This window comes from Canis lupus, chromosome 35 (genome assembly GCF_048164855.1).
Source record: "Canis lupus baileyi chromosome 35, mCanLup2.hap1, whole genome shotgun sequence".
Taxonomy (NCBI): Eukaryota; Metazoa; Chordata; class Mammalia; order Carnivora; family Canidae; genus Canis; species Canis lupus.
In genome coordinates this window covers 15,142,855-15,158,633 of record NC_132872.1, presented here as the reverse complement: position 1 = coordinate 15,158,633, position 15,779 = coordinate 15,142,855, and the positions used below count along the sequence as shown (strand labels likewise).

Genomic DNA, 15,779 nt, shown 5'->3' with positions numbered 1-15,779 from the left:
CAGGAGGCCCTCTCCCTATAGTTACTCTCTCCGGTGACCCTCTCCCAATCCCCTCAGTCCTGGGAAAGGAAATGTCTCCCCAGTGTTGCTAGCCATCCCTTTTTATTTCTCCTACATCCCACATCTTATATGTAAACCCTATATTAAACTCATCTCAATGATCACTTTGGGGCATGCCTTTTGTTTTCTGCTGGGATGAGATCGGCTTACTGACTCTGGAGTAATGCACTCTCAGGGAGTGACAGCTAAGTCGTTAGTGCCAGCAGAAGTTGCACTGCGGCTTCTCTGATATTTTAAAAGATTACTTGCCTATATGTAAGAGACCTAGATTTTATCATATTCATTTTCCCATAGTTAAAGCATCATACTCTTTAGCTTTCTGGCTATCAGAGAAAAGAGTCTTGTCATTGGTAGAGGTAGGTTTGTCACTTCTATCTTAAGTAATGCTACTGAATTCCATGGCTCATGTGACAGGATTTATTTTCTACAGTTCATTTGAACATTTGGCAACTCAGCCATGAAATGTCTTTAAATGTATATTGACTTTGTCAAGGTAGATATTGTCTACCCTTTTATGAGCTGCTAATTTCCTTAGTCTTTTACACTTTAACGTGGACCTAAAGGTCACAATTGGTGGGAGATCCAGTGGGGGTCCCTGAACTGCTCATACTTACTGTGGTCACCCCTCTCCTTGATAATGTTAAAACAATGTCAGTAGAGAGGAAAGGTTCCTTATCGCTGTCTGTGTAGATCAGTCCTTATGCCTGACATGTAGTTGGAGCCCAATATCTGTCGAGAAACTCTTCAGAATAAAGGATACATATTACTTTTAAGGTATGTGACTAGCTTATTTCAGTTTTGTGGACATTGTGAGATGAGCATGCTATGTTGTTCCCATTGATGGGAAATGGAATTACTTAGTAAAGAGAGTCTTATCAAAAATAATAATCATATAGTATCTGTTACGTGGCCAAACCCACTCTGGGAGCTGGAGATAAAGCAGTAAATATGGAGCCAGCCTAGGCGTACATTCCCCCCAGAGACACAACATGAAGTATGAGCCTGTTTACAGCTACTTTAGGGTATTATTCTTTGGAACAGAAAGGAGACACTGAAAAGAGTAGAGCAGGGACGGAGGAAAAGCCAACCCAAGAGCATATTTTGAAGCAGCTTACTGTGTGTAGATGTGTCTGGGTCGTTCTGGGCACCCTCTAAGGAGCCATGTAGAACACACTTTAGAATCACTCACATGAGCATCACAAGAGGAGGGATTTATGCCCTAGCTCCTGCTCCTCGTGGACCATGTACTGCCCCACGGGGTATTACCTGCCTTGCATTTTCAAGTTTGTTCAGGTATCAGAATAGATGAGGGGCAGAAAGTGGGGCATTCAGGGCAGCTGAGGAGAGGTGCTTTCAGGGTGAATCTGTAAGTGGCCGATTGCTTCCATCACAGCTGGAATAAAAGGGTGGGTGGAGGGGACGTTTGGTGAGGCGTAAGGGGTGATTAATACATAAAATTCCTATCCCTGCAGAGCTTACATACTAAGGAAAGTAAAGTGACAATAGATCCAACAAGAAAGTAAGGAGACGGGCAGCCCTGGTGGCTCAAAACCGCCGCGGTCAGCCCAGGGCATGATCCTGGAGTCCCGGGATCAAGTCCCACGTCGGGTTCCCTGCATGGAGCCTGCTTCTCCCTCTGCCTGTGTCTCTGCCCCTCTGTGTGTGTGTGTGTGTGTGTGTGTGTGTGTGTGTGTGTGTGTGTCTCATAAATAAATAAATAAAATCTTTAAGAAAAAGAAAGTAAGCAGCCCAACTTCCCATAGTTCATAAGCATCATGAAGCAAATAGGGCTGTTGATGGGAAAGAGACCCATGGGCGGGGAGAGGGGCCACGGTCCCTTACACCATCATGAGAGTCAGAAAAGTCCTTGAAGAGGAAGACAAGGACTAACAGAATCCAGTCACCTAACAAGGCTGTGGAAGAATTCTAAGCAGAGACAGTGGCACACGTAGAGACCCTAGGGTTGAAAGAACACAGAAGGCCTGAGGCACAGAGAGGAAGGGGGGCGGGTACTGTGGTAAGTGAGGCCCTCTGAGGTGGGGAGGGAGGACACGGAGCCAGGGGCTTAGTGGTCGGTTGTGCAGAGCCATGATGAGGTGTTGGGTTCCTCTTAAGCACCTGTATGCCTTAGAGATGTATGGAAAGAGGAGCCTTGACAGTTATAGAGCTGGCATTTGAGGTTTGCACCTCCTCCTGGTAAGTGGCAGGCCTCTGACACACTGTTCTGTCACAAAGGCACACGTCTGAGTCATCCGTACTGTGAGACTGGTATGTGTTGAGACGTGAGTCCACCTGACAACCCAGCCTGGTTTTGTGGTCCCTTTCGCAGGGTCACGTAAATAGCAATATTTATGATATGAATAGCCCTTGTTTCTGTATGAAGAAGAGGCCCACATTAAAGCCATGCCTCTGAGTTCAGTATTTCTGGTATACATAACTCCACGATGTCAGGTTCATCATTTCCCTTCACTGGGCACTGGATGCCTTGTTTATAAAATAAGAGGTTGATTATTCTGAAGTTCCAGAGCTCTATAACTATGGTTAGAGTGCGAAACTGATACAAATGCTGGTAATTCCAAGTAGATTTTAATATTCTCAGAAGCAACAAGACATGATTTAGTTTTGGGGGGGGGGGAATAAAGAAAGAAAAGAAAAGCTTTTCTAACTTTCTCAAAAGTGACAAGGCATGATTTTGTTTTAGAAAATAAAGCTTTGAGGATCTTTTGCTTGCTTCAGAAGATTCTCCACACACAGTGTTTTCTGTTGTTCACTTGTTTGCATCATCATCTAGTTCTGGAAATGTGGCCTTCCCAGCTGGGCACTGGGTAATTAGAGCAGCTTCCCTATCTGCAGGCTGTGTGCACTGAGGAGAGAGGAGAGGCCACAAAGAGAAAGCAAAGTTGTTTGGAGAAGTAAATAAGAGATCTACAGTCCCTTCTCTGAGCAAAACGAAAGAGGAAAAAATGCATAATAAATGGTGAAAGAACCGTGGCAATAAAATCAAATTGATGCTGAGTTACATAACATCAGATGAAGTTAACTCAATACCTTCGATTTAAAAATAGCCTATGTGGTATCACCCAGAGAGTTGGTCAGAATTCCTCCGGGAAATTAAATTGAAAAGCAAGCAAGCAAGTGAACAAATACACAAACAGAAACTTCTCAAACGAGTATGTGTGTACATCTATACATTTAGACATAAATTGCTCACTGTTGTTTACCTCCGGACATACTAGAACAGGTTAGTAGAGAGAAATGTAATGGGAATAAAAAAACAAAACAAAACAACAAAAAATGATTTCTAGATCGTTTCTTTTAAAATTATTTATTTATTTATTTATTTATGAGAGACACAGAAATGAGACAGAGACATAGGCAGAGGGAGAAGCAGGCTCCCTACAGAAAGCCTCTTGGAGGACTTGAATCCAGGACCCCAGGATCACACCCTGAACCGAAGGCAGATGCTCAACCACTGAGCCACCCAGGCATCCCTAGATTGTTTCTTGCTTGTTAAGATATTGGAGGCAATTTGCATTTTAATTTGAAGAATGCTTGGCTTCAACCAGTTGAGCAAACTGAATAGTTGAATAGTGCAAGATAAGACTCAATGTCTCTGTGTAACAAGTAGTACCAGGTTCTTTACAACAAACTCTTTCGCCTTGGGCAAGACACTTAACTGTGGAGCCTCAGTTTCTTCTTTAAAATGAAGAGCTCTGTCTATACTAGAAAATCTGTACAGTTCCTTCTAGCTCCAACAATTCTAAAGATTTTGGCAGGATATGGACAACCTCTGTGTTGGGACATGGGACACGCTCGTGCCTCTGTTTTTGACTCTTCCATAAAGGAGGCAAATTTTTCAAAAGTCAGACCTTTTTTTGGAGAAAGGGAGTATGTTTTTATTCACAACCATCCTCTATTCTTAGACTACCCCGGGGTCTGAGGTTTGGAGCAATGTCTGTGGTTTCTCTAAGATCCCCAGTCACCAAATAAAGTGAAGTAATGTTTATTACAAAGGTTTTCATTAAGCCAGTAATGTGAACTAATATATTTTTGAAGAGATGTTCAGCAATGAGGACTAACTTTCTATCCCATTTACTTAACTTGCCCATTACAATTCTTCTCCCTCCAAGGAAAGAATTTGATTTAGCACTCCGTTACCCAGGAAATGCTATTAATCACAATCTCCTATTTCCTGGTAACATTACCAATTGAGGTTCTATTGAGCCACACCATTACAAAAGACAACCAATACCAAAGTGGCGTCTGTCCTTTGTCTCCCTTCCTCTCTTGCTTCCTGTCTTACTTGCTGGCTCTTGCTATCGCTCACAAACTTAGAACTCCATTTAAAAGGAAATCATTGGGGGGATGGATTACTAGCAAAAGGTCAGATCCAGTCCTTGGTTGATTTAACTTGGTCTATTGTTTTCACCAAGTATAGAAACACAGTATCTATACGTGAATCTATGGTTGTAAATACACAATGTAGTGTGTACACACACAATGTAGTGTGTAGCTAAGAACACATTTGCAGCAGTCTACAAAAGGATCACAGTATGTGACTGGGCTCCATACTATCTTTTTGTAAGCTCTAAAATCAACTGGAACACTTCTCAGGTTTTCCGGTGGCATTTCTCCCCCCATTGCATGTGAAGAGACGTCTTAAATAAGTTTCAATGATTTGAAACTGGGTGGGATATAGAATCTAAAAGTTTTCTTTTATTCTGTCTGTGTTGATCCTAGAAATGTTAATAGTTTTTAAAATGTATTTCTGCAAAAGTCAACATTATTGAATTATCAGTGAGCTAACATTAGCTTCCCAGGGCTTTGGCAAAACCAAGCTCTCTCTCCCCTCTGTCTGATGGTCACTCTTTCTCTCTCTCCTTATTTTAACTTGCCACTGAAAAGTATTCAGTGCAATTCTTCAACTGCATTTTAAAATTCTATTTCTTAAAGTAAAGCATTAGGTAGAAATTTTGTATTTATCTTAAAAATTATCTTTTGTGCATCTGTACAATAAAATACCATGCAACTATTTCAAAAGAAGGAAGTTTATCTTTGTTTTATAACATGTGTATGTCCACAATATACCATGAAATAAAACAAAAGGGACAGGTTGGAGCGCATGTGGTAAACATAGTAAAAATCTCTTTTCTTCATACATACATATTTATGTGAAAGTCCAGAGAGATGTAAGACAAAATATAAGAACTGGCTGTCTGTGGGTGGTTAGGATTCCAGCTGATTTTTATTTTCTTTGTTAACCTTTTAAAATGCATTCTGGTAATGAACAGATATTGATGTTGTCATTGGAAAAATGTATTACATTAAAATCAGTCTTTAATGGATGGAATTGAGCATGTGGAAATGAGGGTGATAAACTAGATTGCTCTGTGCTGATTGTGTCATGAAATTCTTTCTCTCACATTAGATGGTAATTCTTAAATCTCATAAAATCTTAGTGAAAACCAAAAGGGGGAGCTTGCTTCTCATGAAGGCAGGGCCTCTATCTATACCCTTATAGGCTATCCCTTACTCACCCAAAGTCCTGGGTAAGGTGGCTTTTCCAGCAGGGACCCCCAGTACATTTAATTCATGACACATCTACATCGTTTTATAGCCCTTACACCTACTATATCTTTTCTTTTCTCCTCATTCTGATGCATGAAACTTTAGAGCAGATGTTGATTCTATGTCCAATTGGACATCAAGCCTTACCTCCTCTTTCTCTGTAATGTTCCTGCCCCTGTCACGCTCTGCCCTGACCAGTCAGTAGACTCTTGTCCTCTGCTGCTTAAAGAAATATAAGACCCCTAATAGATCTTCCTCCTCCCTTCTCCTTATTTTATTTACAAGTCCACCCAATTCATCTCTCTAAAATGTTATTTTATATGTGTTACTCTTTTGTTGAAAAACCTATAACTCTCTCTGACAGGAAGGAAAAAATGCACAGCTCAGGATTCAAAGTCCTCCATGATTTGATCTCACCCCTTGGACAGCTTTGTCTGACTCCCAAACCCCTCAATAAAGCCTCTGTTCCATGATAACAACTGCAGCAGTTCCAACTTAGGCTCTTACTGTTTACTCTGCTTGGAATGACTTACCTTGTGGTTTCCACCAGACTCACCTTTAGTATGAAGCCAAGTTGAGGTTCCACACTGACTTGATTCCTACACCTCCTCTTTTCCTAAAATCCTGGGCCATCTATTCATTCAGTTTTCTCTTCAGCAAAATAATAAGTGCCTTAAGAGCAAGAGCTCTTAAGTGTTTTATCATTTGTATTTTAAATCACCTAAAACTGGTGTACCTGAGTGGCCCAGTCAGTTAAGCAACCGACTCTTGATTTCTGTTCAGGTCATGATCTGAGGATCATTTTTTTTTTTTAAGATTTTTTTTTTTTTTTTAATTCATGATAGACAGAGAGAGAGAGAGAGAGGCAGAGACACAGGCAGAGGGAAAAGCAGGCTCCATGCAGGGAGCCGGACGTGGGACTCGATCCCGGGACTCCAGGATCACGCCCTGGGCTGAAGGCAGGCGCCAAACCACTGAGCCACCCAGGGATCCCCGTGATCTGAAGATCTTGAGATCCAGACCCAAGCAGGACTGTGCACCGGGCCTAGAGCCTGCTTGAGATTCTCTCTCTCTCTCTCCCTCTGCCCTTCCCCTGCTTGTATGTGTGTACTCTCTCCTCTCAATCTCTCTAATTCTCACTCTCCCCCAAAAATAAATAAATAAAATCGCCTTAAAATATGCCTCTTCAGTAATCTCTTAAGAGTTGGCACTCAATAAATATCTCTTGACTAATGGAAACATTAAGCGACATGTTTTCTAAGCATTTGGGTAGAGAAACATGTACAAAGGTACAACATCCACATTTGAATCTTTATATACAATAATTAAAGAATAAAATCCAAGACAAATCAGTAATATTTGAGTTAACCTCTCTGCAAACCACAAAAGTAAGTTTACCTTTTGCTCAACTTCCTATTTCTGAAAATGTCCTTTTCTCATTGAGGATAAGTGTTTAGATGGAACATTTAAAAAGTTTGCTCAAAAAACACAATTATGACTTGCCTCCAGCAGAAATAATGCGTGCCCCAGCTTCTCTTTGTAAATAATTGAATTTGCCTCTGAAGTTCAAGAAGTTCAAGATTTCTTTTTGTGTGTGAAACTGACTGCTTCTGTTTTCTCTTTATATGCAGCAGACTCTAATCGGAGGCAGAAGAAATGCTGTGCAATTGGGATTTGGTGAGCAGGGAGGATAATAGAGATTTTCAAGACTTCCATAGAGGAGTTATTTTTAAGTACAGAGAATGCCTATCCCCATGCTGAAAGGGCCTTTAGAAAATGTTACTGGAATTGAAAAGCCACGGGGGCAATTTCCATCACCTGGGAGCACAGTGCTGGTCCGCAGGGCGTTGCTGCCACCTGCTGCATGCAGACAGGCATGGAGAGGCTATTGCGCGGGTCTTGCAGCTGTAGGACACCAGGTGTGCTTGATTAATATTCCGTGGGCATCTGAAATTTTTCTTCTCTGAAAGCCTGGGTGAATCCCAAAGGAAAACTAGTCAAATCTGACGACTCAGGGCCCCAGAGGTTTCTAGCTATGAAACCCATGAACTAAGCTCTAAGTAACACCCAGAGAGGGATTTGCCCAGCAGCCTCTGAATAGGTACCCTGGGCAGCCCAACCCCCATGAAAGGCAAGAATTCCAAGTGTCTATAGTTCTGGAAAATAAGTGATGTGTTCCCTTTTTCTGAATTTGAGGGAGTTTTTTTTTCCTGAAAAGCTGTTTTAGTTTAAAGCAGCAGGACACAGGAGACCACTAACTGCTTCAAGGGGAGGTATTGTTTAGGTTTTTATGGATTTCACATAGACAAATTCCTCTTTACCGGGACAGGGGGAATGAGTGCCCGAAATCCTTCCCCATGCTTGTCATGTGTCCCAACAGGATGGAAACACCAACCTGCAGATCGGGATCTCCTAGGCTGTGTTTGCCACTATACTCCATCACTGTTATTTGCTAGAATTTCCAGGAGTAAAGGCGAAGAGACAAAGGCACTTAGAACAGCAGTGTCTCCTGACTGGCAGTCAAAGTCTTCACATGCTGCAGCCTCTCATCCCTGTCAATACCACCTGACCCAACACCTCCAGTGATCTGAAAGTAAGTATGCAGGTGGAGATGGGAGTAGGAATAAAGCAGAATCTCAGGAGCCCTGGGCTAGGAAATAAGTAACTCCGTCTTTTGATCTTTGCCAGAAACATTAGCTTTGTGGTGAGGAATATGTGTGATGGTTGTCATGGCAAGTGTTTGCAGTGGCAGTACAGGGATGAGGTAGCCTGGTGTAGAGGGCAGAGGGTAGTCTGGACATCCAGGGCAGCAACTCCTGTTTCACTACGTGCAAATCTCTGTTCCCCCAGCTAAATTCTGGTCTTCTAAATGGCAGAGATGATGCCTTATGTCTTGGCATCATCGATATTCCTTCTATGTCCTCGTATAGGGACAGATTAGTATACACATGACAGGTCAGTATATTATGATGTTGTGATATACGATGACAATATACAAGATGACAACCTGGCCTGAATGGTCTCCCTGTGACCTCAAAAGAGCATCCACCTCAGGAACACAGCTCAACCTTCTTGTTTGTCTTTTAGGTTTGCTGGCTGCTGCCTTTATTGTAGTAGTGAAATTAGGGTCACATTTCACCAATTGTTGATATGCTTGCATGTAAATTTACGCGTCTTTATTCTTTGCTCATCAACCCCATGCTGTAATCCTCAATCTAACGCTTGTTCTCTTAAGTTTGGAAGGTGAAGACAGCCCATTTTATCTCGAGCTGGACCAGTATTGGCATCGTATCTGCCAGGGAAGTCAACCTATACCAGGAGTCACTTCTCTAAGCCCCTGAGAGTCTCAGTCCTCTGTAAATGGAATTAATGGGGCAGATATCACAGGCCCGGTAGCTGGCTGAGGTAGGAGGCTCTCTACCTTTGGATCCAGATTGTTTCAGCCTTACTCTATCTGGTTTTTGGCTGAGGCAGCAACAACAATGAGAAAAATCCCTCCAGCCAGCAGGGTGGAAGATTTCCCTGCCTGACCTCCAGCCTAGGCCAGACGAGGAGAAGAGGAACCGCCCCTCTTCACCTCCCCAATGCCAGGAAATGTGGGTTTTCCTGCCATATGGGTGACAATAAAATTCGGTTTGATAGCTGATGTTACACCCTGTTACTTTTCAGATCTTATTAAAATTACACGTGTTAATCCTTTGTTCTTTCACCCAGGAGCAATTCTGGAAAGAAAACATATTTTAAAAGTGAACAGAAAAACTGTTACGAAAGACACGGAGTTCACATTTGTTAAATGACTTTGTGTTCTTGAAATGTATAAAAAGCACATTATGAATCGCTCTGCATGATTTCCTTTGTTTGGATTTTCGAAGCAGCAAGACTGACACAGAGATCCTGAAGCAGAGAATCTTTGGATCCCGAGAAGTCTTTTAACAAAGGTGATACACACAATTTCAGAGAACAATTTCAACATTGTTCTGTCGAAGGTTATACTTAGCTCTGAACCACATTACTTTCCTGTCTACGTTTCATTTCCTGGGGTCTTGCTGAGTGGTAAGCAGACCCAGGCGTGCAGAAGGTTTGGGGGTTTTTCTGCATAAATAGAGTAGCTGGAGTTTGCTTCAAGCTATCAGTTGACTTCTGTGATTATGGAGATGCTGGTGTGAGGCCTCCAGGAGACGATGGAGAAAAAATGGACCTACTGTGCCGTCTGCTCCATTATCCAAATACATTTCGTCAAGGGTAAGGCTTCTAGTTGTCCTTTCTTGTCAAATCAGCTGCTGTAGGGGAGAATATGGCCTCAGTTCATTTAAAATGTGTGTGACTACTGCTGACATTGATCATGAAGGCAGATCGTTGCTAAGGTTTTCAGTTACGAATTTAAGTGGCAGCTATTGGAGAGATGTTAGAGTCTAGAAATGATTACTAACGAACACTAAAAACGAGAAGGGAATGAGTGGTTTGTGCCACCGCTCTGAGACATTTTCACCCATTTCTTTCCTAAGGGGATCTCTGGAGTAACTGGGAAATTGTACTTCTTGGAAACGAAATGCTCTCCAAATGGTAGTCAGAACAACTCCGAAATACTAAAAAAATCACAAAGCCATTGGTGCTACGGGATCCTTGCTCAACTTTTCTCTCTCTCGAGGATCCTTTTTCTTTTGTATGTAACAAGCATTCCTCCTCCAAATACTAATGTCTTTGGGAGTTGAACATATGTTGAATTTTAATGAGGCGTGTGTAGGTATGGACCTGGAAGACAAAGTAGGGTCCTTACAACAGTGGGAGCCAGTGCCTTCAGGGCCTATTTAAAAATAGCAGGAGGAAAGATTTGTTCTGCATTCTGTAGCATGGGGGAATTAGAGTGAGCCTGAGTGTCTCAAGAATTAACTATGCTTTACAGATATAGCTACAAAGATTTTCAGGAGAATTTGTAAATCAAAGGAGACTTTGGAATACAATGCTGTGGATAGAATCAGAGGCATATTATCAGTCAAAGGAGAGCTTACAGGGAGTGACATTTAACTGTACTATAACCTCTGCCTACCCAAACTTTTGAATCCATAAAAGTGTAATAATTCCCATTTGTCAAGTACCTTTGAGAGCCTTGTTTCTTCTCCATTACTTGTCATCTTCTTATCTTTTTCCTTTGTGGCACTTGTCATATTAATATACCCTTCCTGGAACGGTGTTCCATTAATGCTAAGATTGATGCCTCCACTATTGAAGGCATGTCAAAGGCTCAATGCTTAACATATTTTAAGGGCCTTGTACCATGTGGTCAGAGAGCTGATGGGAGAGAATCTTCTTCATTTATGTCTAGTATTTCAAAGTGTTGATACTAGATGATGCCGACCGCAGTTTATCTTCAGTGGAAACTCTACCTGAGGTATTTTCTCCCTTCCTTTCCTCAGGAGCTCTAGCTTCATGGACATGAAGGTCTTTTTGATCTTCATATTGAATGTCAAATTTCTGATTCTTCTCAACTGAATGGAGAGTCAGTTTACATGTTATGAAGGTTATAGAAAAGGCACAAGCTCGAGGCAACCAAATCCATGTTCTTCTACTTTTACTTATGTGTGACTTTAAACAAATCACCTAATCACCCTGTGCCTCAGTTTCCTCTTTGGTAGAGTGTTAACAACATCATTCTGTAGTATGTGAGCAGGATTCAATAAAATAGCCTACATATATTTTTTAAAACAACTATACACATATCAGGGTTTTTTTCAGTTTCAGAAGATGTTATTGTGTTATAGGCAGCTGTTGATTCATAAAACCAAAAAAAAAAAAAGAAAAGAAAACTCAGTTTTATTCATTGTAAAAGTAGTTGTCATAAGTTTGCTGGTGGGCTTCAATTTCTGAATTGGCTTAATTTTATTCACAGGTAGTAAGAGAACTTAAATTATCCTTTGGGCAGAGCAACAGACAAAGAGATGAATATTCTTCTAGTGTCCTTCAGCAAATGCTTCCTCATTTATACTGTGTCTCTGCTTCTCTATTGGGATCACACACAGGCTCCCTCCTACACATAAGACAACCAGGGAGAAAATTCTTCAGTAGCTCCCTTGCCTCACCAAAGTGACCAAGGTTTTTAAAGAAGAGTCATTCCACATGAATCACGTAAACTAATGGCTCACAACCTTCCTTTTCAGGAGTATGGGGAAAAGCACCCAATGCAGAAGACACCTATGCTTTCCCTGGCTCTGATGTCAACCTGACCTGCCAAACAGAGAAGAAGGGCTTCTTGGTGCAGATGCAATGGTCCAAGGTCACTGATAAATTGGACCTGATTGCCCTTTATCATCCCAAATATGGCTTGCACTGTGCTAATGGCGGTCCCTGTGAGTCACTGGTGACTTACGTAGAAACTCCCAGAAATGTGTCAATCTGGACTCTACACTTAAGGAACATGTCCTCCTCACTCACTGGAAAATATGAGTGTACCTTTACTCTGTATCCAGAGGGTGCTCGGACTAAAATCTACAACCTACTCATTCAGACAAATGGTAAGCATAACTGGTGGATGGAAAGGGGCAAATGCTTTCATTCAGCTCTCACTGATTCGATGGACATGTATTCTGAAGCCAATCATGTACACAGAGGTTGGGCAGAAGTGGTATTGTCTGGGAAGGAAGACAGGAATTAATCAAATAATTCCACAAATACATGTAAAACTGTAGCAGCGATAAGTGATAAGGACTACAATGGTCTTGTGAAAGAGCCTGTCATGGAGGCCAGGGAAATTGACCCTGAGCAAGCAACACCTGAGCAGAGGTCTGAAGAAGGAGTAGACATTAACACCATTTAGGAGGTGGGAGGTTTGTGAGTGATCCAGGGAGAGGGAACAGCTTGTGAGAGGGGCTTTGCAGTGTTTGAGGAAATGGAAAAATGCCAGTGGGGCTGTGATGCAGAGGTTAAGGGATGAGGTGGGAGATATTACAAGGACCAGATCATGTCAGATCTTGTCAGCCATATTTGAAGTTTTGATTTTTATATAAGAGCCAGAGGAAGACATTGAAGTATTCACAACAGAAGGATGGCATGACATTTATAATCTGGTTGTACTTGTGTCAGAAAAAGATCATGCTGGCTTCAGTAGGAGAATGGAGCAAAAATGGGCAAGAAGGAAAAGGTTGGAGCAAGCTAGGAGACAGTCGCAGTAGTCTGGAGGAGACAGAGTGGTAGTTTGGGTAGACATAGAATAAAACAACAAATTTAATGTTTCAGGCATAACTAGATGTGACTCGCTAATAGAACAGATATAGAACCATGGTAGTAGGAGTGAAGGAGAGAGAAAAATTTAAGGTGACATCGAGGTGGGGGATTGCCATTCACTGAAGGCAGAGGGAGCAGAGCAGGTTTGTGGGGGAATGTCTGCAAGTGGATTTGGATATATGACATGTTTAGTATAGGGCAGGTAAAGGTACCCAGGAGGCTGCTGGGCATGTAGCATTCATACATTCTTGCTTTCGGAGGAACTGCATTTGGGGGCAGGAATCCTAGGCTTAAGTTCTAGCTCCTTTCTGGCCAGAAATAAATTTCACCTGGGGCCTTTCGTGTACATTCTCTGAGCCCATCTGGAAAATGATGATAATAATGCCTACCCTAAATTAGTTGGTCCTACAGTAAATGATTTCGATTTATACTAATGGAAAAGAATGAAAATGAAAGCCAACAAATGGAAAATGCACTGGAAATGAAATGTTTTTAACTCAGGAGCAAAGTGGCCTGTTACTATCAGAGAAAAACAACAAAAATTAACTCATGAAGGCTGTGCTAAAAGAGACACAGAACTGCCCAGGACAGGCAACAGGGATGGATTTACTACCTCCTCTCCATTTCTTACCAAGAGACAAGACCATGGTGTTGGAACAATCTACCTGTAGACCAGAAGCTTCTCTACCAATAGTTTACAGTGCCCTATTCCCATTGATGTTTTCCAGGAAAAAAGAAATACTTACGTTCAAATTGGGGATGACGTGGGGTGGGGTTGAATGAAGAGAAATAAGGAGACCTGTGTAGAACAGTGCTTAGCTACACATACTTTGGAGTATGATAGCCTGGACTTGAGTGTTGGCTCTGTTGTTTATTATATATTTATATTCAAGTCAAGTTATTTTAAGTCTCTAAGGTTTTGTTTTCTTCCATAACAAATATGGGTAATTATTGTTCCTCCTATGCAGATACCATTATTTTGATGATTAAATGGGATAATTTGTGTAAAGCACTTACCATAGCTCCTGCCAGAGAGTAAGAGTTTAGAAAAGGGTAGTTTTCATTAAGAAGAGTAATAATGATAATGAGTGAACTCTATTTATCAGTTCTTATTTAAGATGGATCCTCCTCCCTCTCTTTTTATATTTGCATAATTTGGAACCCAGTGGAACATTGAACATACATTAGCACAAGTACACATTGACCTTGGCTTTAGATAAAGATTTTGTACTTTTTGCCTACATCTGTAAACTGTGCAATTACATCTCTGAGGATCTAAAGCCAACCCCATCGAGAATTGGCAACATGGATTGTTGTACCTTAGAGGAAATAAGGGATATGATCTAGCTCGACATGAGGATGGAGCTGGAGAAGAGGTAGTATGTTATCCGGGAAGGAGAGTGATGTTGCCTTTAAGGAAAGCATATTTCTTAAAATAAAGGGCAACTCAAGGAAGCCAAGTTTGTAGCTACTAAAAACTGCAAATCTCTGGAGGGGCAGAAGCCATGCCCACATGCTCTGCAGTTGGAAATTTCCCAGTCTTCTTTTTTTTTAAATATTTTTTTTTAATTTTTTTTTATTTATTTATGATAGTCACAGAGAGAGAGAGAGGCAGAGACACAGGCAGAGGGAGAAGCAGGCTCCATGCACCGGGAGCCTGATGTGGGATTCGATCCCGGGTCTCCAGGATCGCGCCCTGGGCCAAAGGCAGGGGCCAAACCGCTGCGCCACCCAGGGATCCCAATTTCCCAGTCTTCTGATTGTAACTTTGCTGTTGGTCAGCTGGACCAGATGAAAAAAAAATGGCTTCAGTGTTAGAGAAATAGTTCTGATAATTTGTACTGAGTCCAAAGGGAGCAACATACAAAAGAGCAAAACATAAAGGGACAAAGCATCCTTCATTACAGAGTGACCAACAGTGTAAGCCTGGTAGAGAGTGAAGCAGTAGACACTTAACTCAGATGAGGCAGGTGCCATTCAGAAGCCCTGTCAAGTCCCCCCCCCCAACCCCGCCCCATGACACATCCTTTTTCTCCTTTATTCCTTTGATCTTCACTCCCTGCTTCTCTGACTCCTGCCATTTCCCTCGTACATCCCTGTGAGATCTTCAGGTTGGCAAGCTAGTTGGATAAGCAAAGCACATGTGAAGTTTAAACACTCATGAAGCACATGGACACAAGCAAATTGAAGTGGTGGAGAAAAATCTAAATATGAAAACCTGAAGGACCGCAGGCAGTCGGGACCTCTTGTTTCACTTCTGTTGTCTTCTGAGCCATTCTCCTCCCTGTGTTCACAAAACAGTGTATGTCTAAATTGTGTCCCCATGTTCCCCGAGGGCCTGAGAATGGATTCTGTTCTCTTTTCCCAATATTTTGTTCCTGTGTGAGCTGGTGCTCTGAGGCTGCGGACGAGGGTAGAAATGATGATAAACAGTTGGACATTTGCTGCTTTTTCATTTTCACCTGACAGGGTTTCCTCCTACGTTAGCTTTCAAGCTATCCCAAAAAACCCAGTTTTCTGAGTAAAGCCCTGAGTTGTTATAATCCTGGTTTCCTTGATTTGAATGCAACTGGACTCACAGTACCTGAGATTGTATGATTTTGGTGCATTTTGAAATTTGAAGTTACTAGGCTCTGTTACAAAAGTGCAATGTGACTTTAATTTCCAAGATCAGGATAAAAGCCTTAGAGGGCTGGGATCCCTGGGTGGCGCAGCGGTTTAGCGCCTGCCTTTGGCCCAGGGCGCGATCCTGGAGACCCGGGATCAAATCCCACGTCGGGCTCCCGGTGCTTGGAGCCTGCTTCTCCCTCTGCCTTTGTCTCTGCCTCTCACACTCTCTCTCTCTCTCTCTCTCTCTCTCTCTCTCTGTGACTATCATAAATTAAAAAAATTTTTTTTTTAAAAAAAGCCTTAAAGGACTATTAATGTTGTTA

At 42.0% G+C, this 15,779-nt stretch overlaps 1 protein-coding gene across 10 annotated transcripts in view; it reads left to right on the top strand.

The window, feature by feature from the left end:
- Positions 1–7,258: 7,258 nt before the first annotated feature.
- Positions 7,259–15,779, top strand: part of CD96 (CD96 molecule) — a 96,711-nt gene continuing 88,190 nt past the window's right edge. For 4 of the 10 annotated variants that reach the window (XM_072812398.1, XM_072812391.1, XM_072812393.1 and 1 more), the window contains exons 1-5: positions 7,274–7,547; positions 8,009–8,221; positions 8,864–9,033; positions 9,343–9,870; positions 11,784–12,137. In XM_072812398.1, the coding sequence (XP_072668499.1) occupies positions 9,810–9,870; positions 11,784–12,137 (415 nt within the window). In that variant the 5' untranslated portion in view covers positions 7,274–7,547; positions 8,009–8,221; positions 8,864–9,033; positions 9,343–9,809. Of the gene's footprint in view, positions 7,548–8,008; positions 8,222–8,863; positions 9,034–9,342; positions 9,871–11,783; positions 12,138–15,779 lie in introns of all 10 variants that reach the window. The other 6 variants (XM_072812397.1, XM_072812396.1, XM_072812392.1 and 3 more) reach the window with 3 other exon arrangements.